At 38.0% G+C, this 12,482-nt stretch overlaps 1 protein-coding gene across 1 annotated transcript in view; it reads right to left on the bottom strand.

Moving 5' to 3' along the window:
• Positions 1–12,482, bottom strand: part of LOC136984686 (DNA-binding protein SMUBP-2-like) — a 61,910-nt gene that overhangs the window by 23,117 nt on the left and 26,311 nt on the right. Inside the window, exons 12-13 of the mRNA XM_067281766.1 lie at positions 11,111–11,205; positions 9,894–10,017 (exon numbers count right to left, since the gene is read on the bottom strand). Of these exons, the coding sequence (XP_067137867.1) occupies positions 9,894–10,017; positions 11,111–11,205 (219 nt within the window). The remainder of the gene's footprint in view (positions 1–9,893; positions 10,018–11,110; positions 11,206–12,482) is intronic.

Genomic DNA, 12,482 nt, shown 5'->3' with positions numbered 1-12,482 from the left:
GGAGCCCGGAGCAGACGCCGCAGAAGCCGCTATTATTCAGCGCATTCAACAGAAGGAGTTAGACGAACGGTTAAAGGCGCAATTCCTTAACGGGATCGATATAAGGATCCGTAGAAGAGTAATGAGTCGCGAGGCTGAGACCTTCGATGAGGCGCTCAAAGCCGCGATCAGTGAGGAGACGATCGAACAGCTCACCTCCCATCCGCGGGGAATATTACGAACAGTCCGGGACAGCGAGCGGGTGACAGACTCCCCCTCACAGGATCAGATAGCTCAATTAACGTCGGCTATGCAAGAACTGCAAGCCAGAGTGGAAGGGTTAACCCGAACCTCTGCGACCGGTAATGCTAGAATCTCTCCAGAGAGGCGAAATAATCGGGGAGATAAACGAGGTAATCAGAATAATCCGCCTTCCCGGCGAGGAGGCTACCGCGCAGGTAACCCTAGTCGTATGCCCAATCGACCGAATAATCAACGCTATCGGAACCGGAATCCCTCCGATCGCCGAGAGAACAACCCTAGCGATGTTCCTACGCGTACGCGAAGCGACGTCGAGCATTCGGAGGCCCCAAGAAGGCGCGAAAGCGGTGAGAGCTATAGGGGTCGTGCTAGAGAGGAGAAACCCAACAGGTGGAAAGGAAAGGTGCGAAGCGTCCAGGGCCAGCGATCCCCGTATAATAAGCGGCGACGACCCTCTCGTGCCGGATATACTCCCGTAAAAGGACAAAAAGCAAAAACCGCACACCGGGAGACCACAGGCTCAATCGGTAACTGCTATTACTTATCCCGATATTCGAAGTGAAGCTACCTTTGAATGTTATATAGGAGGAAGCCCGGCCATTGTGCAGATAGACACTGGAGCTAAGGTATCCCTCTTGTCTAAAGCTTTTGCCAAAACAATGAAGGAAAGGATACAAATCGACCACCATAAAGAGACCGATTTACGAAGCGCTACCGGTCATATCATTCAAACTTACGGTATTGCGAACCCTACCTTCAAAATCGGCGACCTGCAGTTCCCCTTCGCGTGTTGTCTAGTAGATATAGACGTTACATATCCTTGCGACGGCATTATTGGGAGAGATATGATCTCTGATAAGGGCTTTCTTATCAACTTAAAGAAAGGAGAATTGATTATACCTCCTGTTACGGTAGTAACGTTATTAAACTCCACGATGTCCGGAGACGAGTCGGGGAAGGAACTACCCGACGAAACGACAACGCGTAACCGACAGGTCCAGGGAAGTCGGAATAAATCGAGGGAAAAGGCCCAGGTAACTGCGGCTATAAGATCTAAAAAGGGATCACAAGGACAGGTAAACGGAGAAGAAGGAAAGGAGGTAGTCTTAATAGAACCGTGCCGACTTCCCCCCATGACGGATAATATCGTAAGCGCGACCATCCGAGGACGTCGCCTTCCAAGTAATAAAATGGGAGTAATTGAGACACTTCCCCTTGCCCAGGAAGGAATATTCGGAGCCGATGTATTGGTCACCCCAACAAAAAGGGACAAGTACCCATCCGTCTCCGTAATTCGACCCACCAAACGATAACTTTAAAGAAAGGAGAAAAAGTAGGCATGTATTTCGAGGCGGTCCAGGAAACAGACCCGGTCGGGACTATCCGAGAAGGAGAAACGGCACAATTATCAGAGGCTGAATTCAACCAATTATTTGACTGGACTGATATCCCGGAAGACGAACATCAAGAGCTTTTAGCCTTATTATATAAATATCGACACGTTTTTGCCGTAAATGATTACGATTTGGGGTATTGCGATATTGTGCAACATAAAATTGATACCGGCGATGCGGCGCCCGTTTACTCCCCCCCTTATCGAATTCCATATGCGCAACGGCAGCAATTAAATGAAATAATCGATGGACTTTTAGCGAATAACATCATCGAACATTCTACATCACCCTGGAGTTCAGCAGCGCTTCTCGTTAAGAAAAAACTGGGTGGTTTAAGATTAGTGATAGATTACCGCAAATTAAACAAAATCACCAAAGTAGATCCATATCCACTGCCCTTAGTGCAGGAATCCCTTAGCTTGATGGGCCAAGCAAAATATTTCTCCACAATGGACACAGTCTCGGGATTTTGGCAACTGAGTGTATGTGATAAGGAGAAAACAGCCTTCTCCACACCTGATGGGCACTATCAATGGAACAGGTGTCCCATGGGGCTCCGTAACTCACCTGCAGCCTTTGAAAGAACCATGGACTTCGTCCTGCATGGTCTGAAGGGAAAGACATGCCTTGTCTACATGGACGACATCTTGACTTTCAGTCCCGACTTCCCTACTCACCTCCAACGCTTGGAACAAATATTCCAACGATTAGGCGAAGCCGGAATTAAGTTAAAACCAAAAAAATGTCATTTTCTGCAGAGGCAAATAAAATTTTTAGGCCATGAAATTTCCGAACAGGGTATAAAACCAGATAGCGATAAGATAAAGTGCGTCTTAGACTTCCCTAGGCCTGAAAATGAGCGAGAAATTCGATCCTTTTTGGGATTAACTGGTTATTATCGTTGACATGTGGACAAGTATGCAAAAATCGCCAAACCCTTAATGGATTTATTGAAGAAAGATACCTCTTTCGAATGGGGCCCGGCTCAACAAGAAAGTTTCGAGACGCTAAAGCAAATTCTAACCTCCACTCCATTATTAAAATCACCGGATTTTTCGAAGCCTTTTTTCCTTGCTACAGATGCTTCGAATGTTGCCTTAGGAGCCATATTATCCCAAGAGGAAAATGGCACAGAGAAACCGATTGCTTATGCAAGTCGATTACTGAGAAAACCCGAACTTAACTACAGCACGACTGAGAAGGAGTGTTTAGCTACTGTTTGGGCTGTGAGATATTTTAAACCTTACTTATATGGACGAAAATTTACGATACTCACGGATCATCGACCTCTGCATTGGTTATTAGATTGTAAGGACTCAACTACAAATTCGCGGCTTTCACGATGGATTATCTTCCTCCAAGAATTCGATTTTGACGTGGTTCACAAAGCGGGAGAGTTGCATAAAAATGCAGATGCTCTTAGCCGCATCCCTATTCGGCAAATCCAGGAGGTAGACCCTATATTTTCCCTGACGCAAATAGCGAAGGCACAACAAGGAGATACGCAGTGGAAACCCCTTATCCAACAATTGCAAGACGGAGCAATCTCAGGAAGTTGGAACGGCCTTACCTTAGACGAATTCTATCTCAATGAAGAAGGCGCCCTATGCCACAAAGGCACCAATAAAGGACAGTCCGACTGGTGGGAACAAATTGTTGTCCCAGCCACTCTTAAGGATTATCTCCTATATACCTTCCATGATAATCCCATCGCTGGACATCTGGGAGAACTTAAGATGCGTACTAAAATAGCTAAGTCGTTTTATTGGCCAGAAATGACCAAGGAGATACGAAATTATTGTCAAAGCTGTCTAAGCTGCGCGAAACATCGTCGGCGCGGACGCAGAGCCCAAGCCGAATTACAATTATTTGCTCCCCTTTCACACGTCTTTGAACGTACCGCCATGGATATTGTTGGACCACTCCCGCGCACCACTACGGGGAATAAATATATCTTAGTCTTCGTCGATCACTTTACCCGGTATGCTGAAGCTATTCCACTACCGGATGTTAGTAGTAAGACGATCGCGAAAGCCTTCGTTACCAATATTATATTACGTCACTCGACGCCAACGCACTTACTGACGGACCGAGCCCCGAATCTGATTTCGAAAATGTTTACCGAAGTATGCAAGCTCCTGAACATAAACAGGCTCCTCACCACCGCCTATCATCCCGCCAGTAATGGCGTTGTGGAAAGATTTAACAAAACATTAATTGATATTTTAGCACATTATGTAGCCAGAGATCAACACGATTGGGACGAGTGGATACCTTACGCTCTCTTCGCGTACAACACCTCGGTTCACGCTTCTATGAATGAGAGCCCATTCTTCCTTTTGTATGGTAGAGACCCTACCTATCCGTTTGATATCGTTACTAAGCCGGCGGAAGTGCGTTATGATATAGATGACAACTTTGCCTCAGAATTGCAACAACGGATGAAGTTAGCCCATCAAACGGCTCAACAAGTGGCTGAACAGGCCGCCGAAGCTCGACAAGAACGACACCGGCGACAAAATAAGCCTCCCTGTTATCAGGTGGGAGACCGAGTTCTATTAAAGGAAGTCGTTACGCCAAGAGGGTTAAAGCAGAAATTAGCACCGCGATGGTCTGGACCCTATCGAATTATCGAAGCTCTCGGTCCGGTAAACTTTAAAATTGAACACTTAGAAACCAAACGTAGAATGCACATCCACGCGGATCGAATCAAACCAACGACCGCCCGCGAGGAAGTCCACCTGCGGCAAGCTCGAGGTAATGATCAACTCACAACCTTGACCGCAACCGCCGAGCTTGATCAATCCTCGTATCTCGACCCGTGGGACGAATTTATCTTAACCTCTATCCCTACTCAACCCCCTACGGGAGAAATAGTGGAAAGGGAAAGTGAAGAGGACACCGAGCACGGGGACTCAGAACGCGAACAATCGGAAGCCGAGGAACCAGAAAGTACGCCTCCATACGCGCTACGCAGCCGTGGCCCAGTGCCTGAACAGTCATGGGTGATGCCACGGCCAAGCCGAAATCGTAGTCGCATCCCGCGATTCGTTTCGCCTGCGACAAGCCAACCGTCATCCCCTGAGCGCAGGGAATAGACTAAGGAAGGTTAGCAATAACATCTATTACTGACCTTCATCTTTGCCTCTTCCGTAATATTTGCTAACTGCTTTGATGCTGAAATATTCTTATTGGCCTTATCTATATTTTCCGATCGGTTACACGCCGCCGAGAACAACCTCCGGCGGGCCGACAACTATCGCAAGATACTCGACCCGAAGAAATCCGTCTTCAAGAAAGAGAAACTAACCCGCTTCCAGGAAGCGACACACCCTTACAGGAAGCACCCCGGAGCGATCCTACCCGCCTTCACCAACGAGCCATTGTTCAAACCTATTGACACCGCCATTTTTAGATCCTTTGTTCAGCTTCTTCTTCCAAAGTTTTGTCCTTATTATAATCCATTATAATATATCACTATATATCACATGTTAAACTATATTATTACTTACTATTACTCACATATTATATTACTTGTTATTCAAATTTTATTTAACCATTTTAACCAACGTTTTGAATTAGACCAACATGTTATCTTATCCCATTTAGATTTAAGTTAGGATTTTATCATCCTAGCGACCTGAGGGAGAGTAACCCCATTTATAACTTTTTGTAATGTGTACCTCGATCCGAGAACAAATAGACTTTTCATTTCAAATAACTGTTTGTAATTAACTTTTGTGAGTCCCAATAGGACGACATCCTCGCCGCAACGGACTAAGACTATGACGACCCTCCACCAAAATTAATCACCGCACCAAATTTCATGCACGACGACATCGCCACACTACAACAAACGGCATCAAGACACCACTCACCGAAATTCTCCAGCCCTCAAGTTCCTGTTTAAATTCGATCTTCACAACAAGCGAACACGCCAACCAGGTAGCACAAGTCAACGAACTCCCTTCAACAAGAGGACATAACAAACACTCAAGACCTTGAACTTTACTCTCGTGCCCAAGTGACAAAAGGAAACTACGTCTGCACCACGTGCCAGCTAGGAAACAACCTCACTTCCGGGAACACCGTTGTAGTTTACCACACCCACCGTAGTTGGTTTAACATAACAACTTATTGTAACGCGCGCCCGATTAATCTTTGATTGTCGCGAAAACAATAGATTGTTACTGTCGCCAGGTAGATCGTGTATAAATTCGCCATATAAATCATTGTCGCGACTAATTAACGTCGCCTGTACGTCACCAATCAGGGAGAGACAACACGCTTAAATTAGTTCTTGGGCCTCCTATCCGTTCTGTGGTCATATTAATTTTAGCCCCGGCATTAAAAGTTCTTGTATCATAGTTACCGAACCCTCCTCTTCCTCTACGGGGGAAGAGAAAGAAGCTGGAGAAGAAAAAAAAAATCGAAGCTGTCCCTGAAGGGCAGGTTCGATTTTAGAAAGCCCAAGGTGGTGTGAAAGTTCGAACCCACCGGAATTAAGCCGGTAATGATACATCCCTTTCCGCGCGAGTAGAAGGAAAAGGGATATGAGTCAAAAGAAAGAAAAAATGAATCAGGAGGAACAAGAGTCGAAAAACGCGGGTTGGCGAAACTGGAACTCGTGACCGAGAGAATAAAAGGGCGACGACAGAGAAAAGGGGGGTCGGTTACGTTTGTCTTTTAAACTGTGCGTGTGCGGACAAAATCGAGGGGAACCGCCTGAAATCAACGGAATCGTGTCGACTACGAGGACCGACCCGGATCACGAGGTATGACCCGAATTTATGTAAACTCTCCCTCCGCGAATCCAGAAAGAGGCGACCGTCGCGCGCCCCTTTTGTAATTATCCTGCTAGCTTAAATAAATTCTTGTTGTTGTTATTATCCGTTGGCTATGTCTTTTATTCGGGTATCGTCTCCGCCGCTCTATCGTCGGACCCATTCACTTCCTCCACTCGCATAAAAACGCGTAACGCGTAACTCATCCGAACCGCCATCTTGACGTGGGCAGGTCTCACGGACCTGTTAGCCGACAAAAAGGAGGAACGAGACTTTGGCCGCCTCCCGGCACCCACAAATTGGTGTCAGAAGTGGGGTTTGAACCCACGCCCTCCATTCAGGAGAGGAAAAATTTGTGGGTGCCGGGAGGCGGCCAAAGTCTCGTTCCTCCTTTTTGTCGGCTAACAGGTCCGTGAGACCTGCCCACGTCAAGATGGCGGTTCGGATGAGTTACGCGTTACGCGTTACGCGAGTGGAGGAAGTGAATGGGGTCGACGGTAGAGCGGCGGATGACGATATTCGAATAAAAGACATAGCCAACGGATAATAACAACAACAAGAATTTATTTAAGCTAGCAGGATAATTACAAAAGGGGCGCGCGACGGTCGCCTCTTTCTGGATTCGCGGAGGGAGAGTTTACATAAATTCGGGTCATACCTCGTGATCCGGGTCGGTCCTCGTAGTCGACACGATTCCGTTGATTTCAGGCGGTTCCCCTCGATTTTGTCCGCACACGCACAGTTAAAAGACAAACGTAACCGACCCCCCTTTTCTCTGTCGTCGCCCTTTTATTCTCTCGGTCACGAGTTCCAGTTTCGCCAACCCGCGTTTTTCGACTCTTGTTCCTCCTGATTCATTTTTTCTTTCTTTTGACTCATATCCCTTTTCCTTCTACTCGCGCGGAAAAGGATGTATCATTACCGGCTTAATTCCGGTGGGTTCGAACTTTCACAAATATATTAACATGATACATGTTTCATAAATGAAATCATGAAAGTACATTAAACAAATTTATTGTCAATGGCAGATTTCTTTTAGATCCTTTAGAAAATGTTTACTTTTATAACTAATGTTTATAACAATTTGAATAAAATAAGGTGATTAAATGAAAATCAGCTACTTTTCAAGCTTTTCAAGTTATTCTTGCTCAATTTGTTATTCTTAGTCATTCTTGCTTCTAATGAAATAATATTTAAATGTAGATTTTATTTCTTGATCATCTCATTATTTTTATGTTTCTTAGGAACTAGTAAGGTTTTCTTTTTTTGTTTTTTTGATCATGATTATCTTTTCAATGATATATTTGTAGTTAATTTTAATTGCAGTGGTCAAGATTTTGAAGCTGAAGATCATTCTACAATGCGGAGATTAAAATAAAACATCTTTTATGGAAAACCATGAAGTCAGTTTCAAATTTAAAATCAAATATTTATTGTATTACAGAGTTTACTCTCATTACAAGAAAAATTATTAACAACCTTCCTTTGGTTGTTAATCATTTTTCCTTGTAATGAGAGTAAACTCAATTATATATCTTACAATTTTTATTTTTTATATACTATAGGTATTATGTTTAAAAAGAATTTTTCCTTTAAATTTATTGTTATAAATTAATAAATATGTATAATCACATCACAGCAATTAAGTCTTAATAAATTCCTGTACAAAGTTATATAAATTAACAATTTTTGTTTGATTGACTTTATAAAAATATTCATACAACACTTTTTCCCCTATTATATTTTGTAATTCCACTAGATTATGAGGCTTCTTCCATGAACAACAACAACAAAAAAAAATGTGTTTGGACAACTTGTCCTTATATCTGTAATAGTCATCATCATCTACAAAAATATATACATTGTTGTTAATAATTAGCTAAATTTTATTAAGTCATGGCTGCATGAAGAATTTTTCATACAATGCACATAACTATTTATTTTGGGATGGTTTAAGATAACTAGGTACCAATAATGATATTCTGACTTTTGTACTTTATTGATGTTTCATTGGTTAAAGTATTAACTAAGACAGCAAACCTCTTAACTCACTTCTTTCTATAAACAGCCTTATAGAAAAACCTAGTTTATTTATAATATTAGATGCATGGTAGAACCAATTATTTATATTTTCTGGCTTTGTCTGAATATTCCAAAACATTTTCTACAGCTCTAACATTATATTATCATCAACTATTTTTATCAAAAATTTGGTTATTCCCATATTTCTTAAAAAGGGTAAACTAAATTTATTTATTTCTAATCTTAATGCATTTCTCACTACATAGCTTTACAACAAATTGATTATTAATTTTTGATAGAATTTTCTTCCTGCAGAGTTTTCAAATTTGGCAGATTTATGAGATATTGGAAGAAGACATAGCAGACAAATGATTAATCAAATATTCATTAGCATCAAGTAAAAAAAAAAATTATTATTTAATTCAATCATGTTATTTAGTATGTTTTTCAGTTACAATCTCTTTTATCTTGTTCATTTATCAAAACTCCATTACTGTAAATATATTATTTATAATAGGCTTTATTCCAATATGGATGTTTCAAAGAATGTATAAAGATTTGTTTGTATAAAGCAAATAACACATTATAATTAATTTAATTAATATAAAAAATAGCTTAAATTATCCAAAATTCCTATACTTTATTGCTAAATGTTTCTTTTATTCATTAAAAATTATTACCTGTAAAAATGATGAATAAAGCTGGAACTATGATTAACCTGTAACTCTTAACACCATCCTTGCATTTCCAACAAACACATTTATTAATAACACAAACGTTTTCAGCATATTTCATAAGCTTGGTCAAGTTTCACATTCTAGCTTCAGTTTGATAAGTGATGTTATTTAATTAATGTTCCATATCTTAAAAATTAAATAATCGCCTAGAGTAACATTCAACTTTCCAATATTATCAAATTGAAGCTATAGTGAAAACTAATGCACTTATGAAATATGCTGAAAATGTTTGTGTTATTCATCCTTGTATTTCTAAGAAACACATTTATTGTGTTGAGAGTTACAGACATTATATGTAATTAAACTTTTATTTTTCTTACGATGCTGACATGATTAGTCTCTACTCAAGAACCAACCAAACAAATATTTTTTAATCATTTCCATTTATTTCTGTTCCTCCACTCCCCTTTTATAGTCCATTTCCAATTCTTTTGCCATGTCCCTCCAATCTTTTCTATTTCTCTATTTGTATTACTTCATTTTTTATTTTCTGTAATATGGTTACTTTACTCATCCTCTCCAAAAATTCATTTCTATTGTCAGTAATTTCTTTTATACTTCCGCTTGATATTGTACAACTGTTTTATATATTAATTATTTCAAAGTTTAATTGCATAAACAAAACTTTCTTTTAAGCAAAATATTAATTACATATCATAATTTGAAAGATTTATGAATTCTTTAAAACTCTTAAAATAAATCAGATATTACATTACCTTTAGTATTTGATCTTACAAAAGATAAAACTACAGCTTCTTTTTCTCTTCCTTGAAAACCATCTACTGATTTAATTTCAAGAGTAGGATATTTGGATATCAATCTTAGTCTGAGAAGATCTACCTAAATATAAGTTTCTTCATATTTAATTTAAAACAGATAATTTAATGTATAATTTAAAAGATAAAAATGTCTAAAATTAGCAAATGTATCATTTTAGATATACAGTAGAGCATCGATTATCCGACCCCCGATCAACCGACCGCGTTCTAGTCGGCAAATTCAAATGTCCGCTAGTGATGTGGCGCTACAATATTTGGTTATGTCTTGGCGGCTATAATATTATTTTTGTTAAATTTTTCCATGTTTTAGCTGGCAGTACTGGCTCGACCATGAAAGGGAGGCTAGTATTTAAACCAGGCCTAATACTAATAATGTATTTTTTTCATACTTTTCGGTTATCCGACTTTTCAGTTATCGACCAACCCCAGTCCCCAATTAAGTCGGATAATCGAGGCTCTACTGTATTTAAAACTTTTAGGTTTATAAAATAATAATAAAAAAAAAATGCTAATATTAATTTACCAGGTTTCAAATTATGTGGCATATTTGCAAAGTAAAGATACAAAGTCCAGAAAACATTTCTAAAAAATTTTACTTTTTGTTGTTTAAACAACAAAATGTATAGCAACATGGTTTCAGATTGGCAAAAATAATTTTACTATTAAATTGACTTATTATTTCTTTAGAACAGATGTTTGCTTATTTTTTAAAATATTCATCACATTTCTTAGTCCATTTGGTGAACCTGGAAATGAGTTTCTCGAAGCCAACATCATAGTTACGAGAATAGGTGATAGTTATTCATGTCATTACATCTCAAACCTCATCACCATCATCAAGCTTGTATTAATAGAAATTTAACTAGATAGAACATTCCATTTTCTAATCTTAAAAATTATTAACAAATATAATTTATTATTTTATCAATTATATTTTCCTTTGATAAATTAAAATTTTCTGATCAATAAAAATATCTTTTAGATAAATTACTTCTATACAAGTTGTTAATGATAAAATAAAGAATAACCAAGGTAATGTAATAAATAATTGAAATTCTATGTTAAATTATATTTTTTGTTCTGTATCTTTATTAACAATAAATAAAATTCATTTAATGCTATCAGATACCATGATCTGAATTAGAAGCAAATACCTGCAAGTTATATGGTGTAATTACTGCAATATCTTCGGGTTTAATTCCACTTTTTATTAATTTTTCAACATGAATAGTTACTAAATCTGCTTCACCTAAACAGAAAAGTTATATACATTTAACTTTTTAAATTTGTTTACTAATAATCTCAAAAACTCATAGAATATTAATCTGAATTTTGATTTATTACATATCTTGTCTGCACGCAATGCACTTAATTATATTTCAAAGATTAATATCTTTCATCGAGATATTATATATTACCCAGAATCAGAAATTATTGAATTCTTAATAATTTGAAAAAGTACTTTTTATAACTATTATTTTAATTTGGATCTGATGTAAAATAACAATTACCGTATTTTCCGGCATATAAGACTTTTTAACCCACAAAAATCTTCCCAAAAGTCGGGCGTTGTTTTATAGGGCAAGTATATCTCAAACTCTATATTTTAACTGTAAAAGTCAGGGGTTGTCTTATACGCCCAGTCATCTTATGCACCAGAAAATATGGTAATTTTAATATTTATTATCTAAACTTAACTGTATTTCACTAGTATAAATTCAATTATTTAGAAACTTCAACTACACAGAATTAATTGGAAATAAATTATTATTAAATATTCAATTAAAATTAAATTAAATTTTTTGCTGTTATACAAAAAAACATATAGTTCTAAAAATGATATATTGTAAATACTGCCATTTATGCTTCTCTTAATTTTGTTATTAATTTTATTCTTTAATTAAAAAGTATGCACAAGAATAACATGGAAGGAAGTGACAGATCTGATCAAGCCTATTTAGACAGCAGGAATATAATCAATGACTTTAGAACTAAACTACAGCCATACCTCATTATCAGAATCTAATGCATTCCTGAAAATAATCCAAATATTCAGGGCCAGATTTAAAAATTGGTACACACAGTATAGGAATTTCACAAAAAAGTAAATACAGTAGAGTGTCGTTTATCCGAATCAATCGGGGACTGGGGTTGTTCAGATAACTGATTTTTTCAGATAACCGATTATGTACGAAAAAATATATTAACCTATCTGATGTTGAAATTTTTCTCCGTTGCATGTCGCTTTTAAGCCTAACAAAAATTTTTATAATAATAATTGAGGCTATTGTATCGTTAAAAATTATTTCTTTATTTTGTACAAACAAAATAAATATATTGAAAAAATATAAAAACAAAAAAAATTATACTTTAGAAGTTAATCTAGTATCAAAAACGTTTGATTCAACACAACACAGTCCAACTGGAAAGCTTTCGGATAAACGACGCTCTTCTGTAATTCCAAATTTTGCAATATTTACAATAATTTTATTTATGTATACAACTTAATAATTAATGAGTGGTCAG

The sequence above is a fragment of the Centruroides vittatus genome, unplaced genomic scaffold (assembly GCF_030686945.1).
Source record: "Centruroides vittatus isolate TY-2023 unplaced genomic scaffold, ASM3068694v2 contig_926, whole genome shotgun sequence".
NCBI classification, from domain to species: Eukaryota; Metazoa; Arthropoda; class Arachnida; order Scorpiones; family Buthidae; genus Centruroides; species Centruroides vittatus.
The sequence above is the reverse complement of the archived record's forward strand: the minus strand, read 5'-3'. Positions and strand labels throughout refer to the sequence as shown.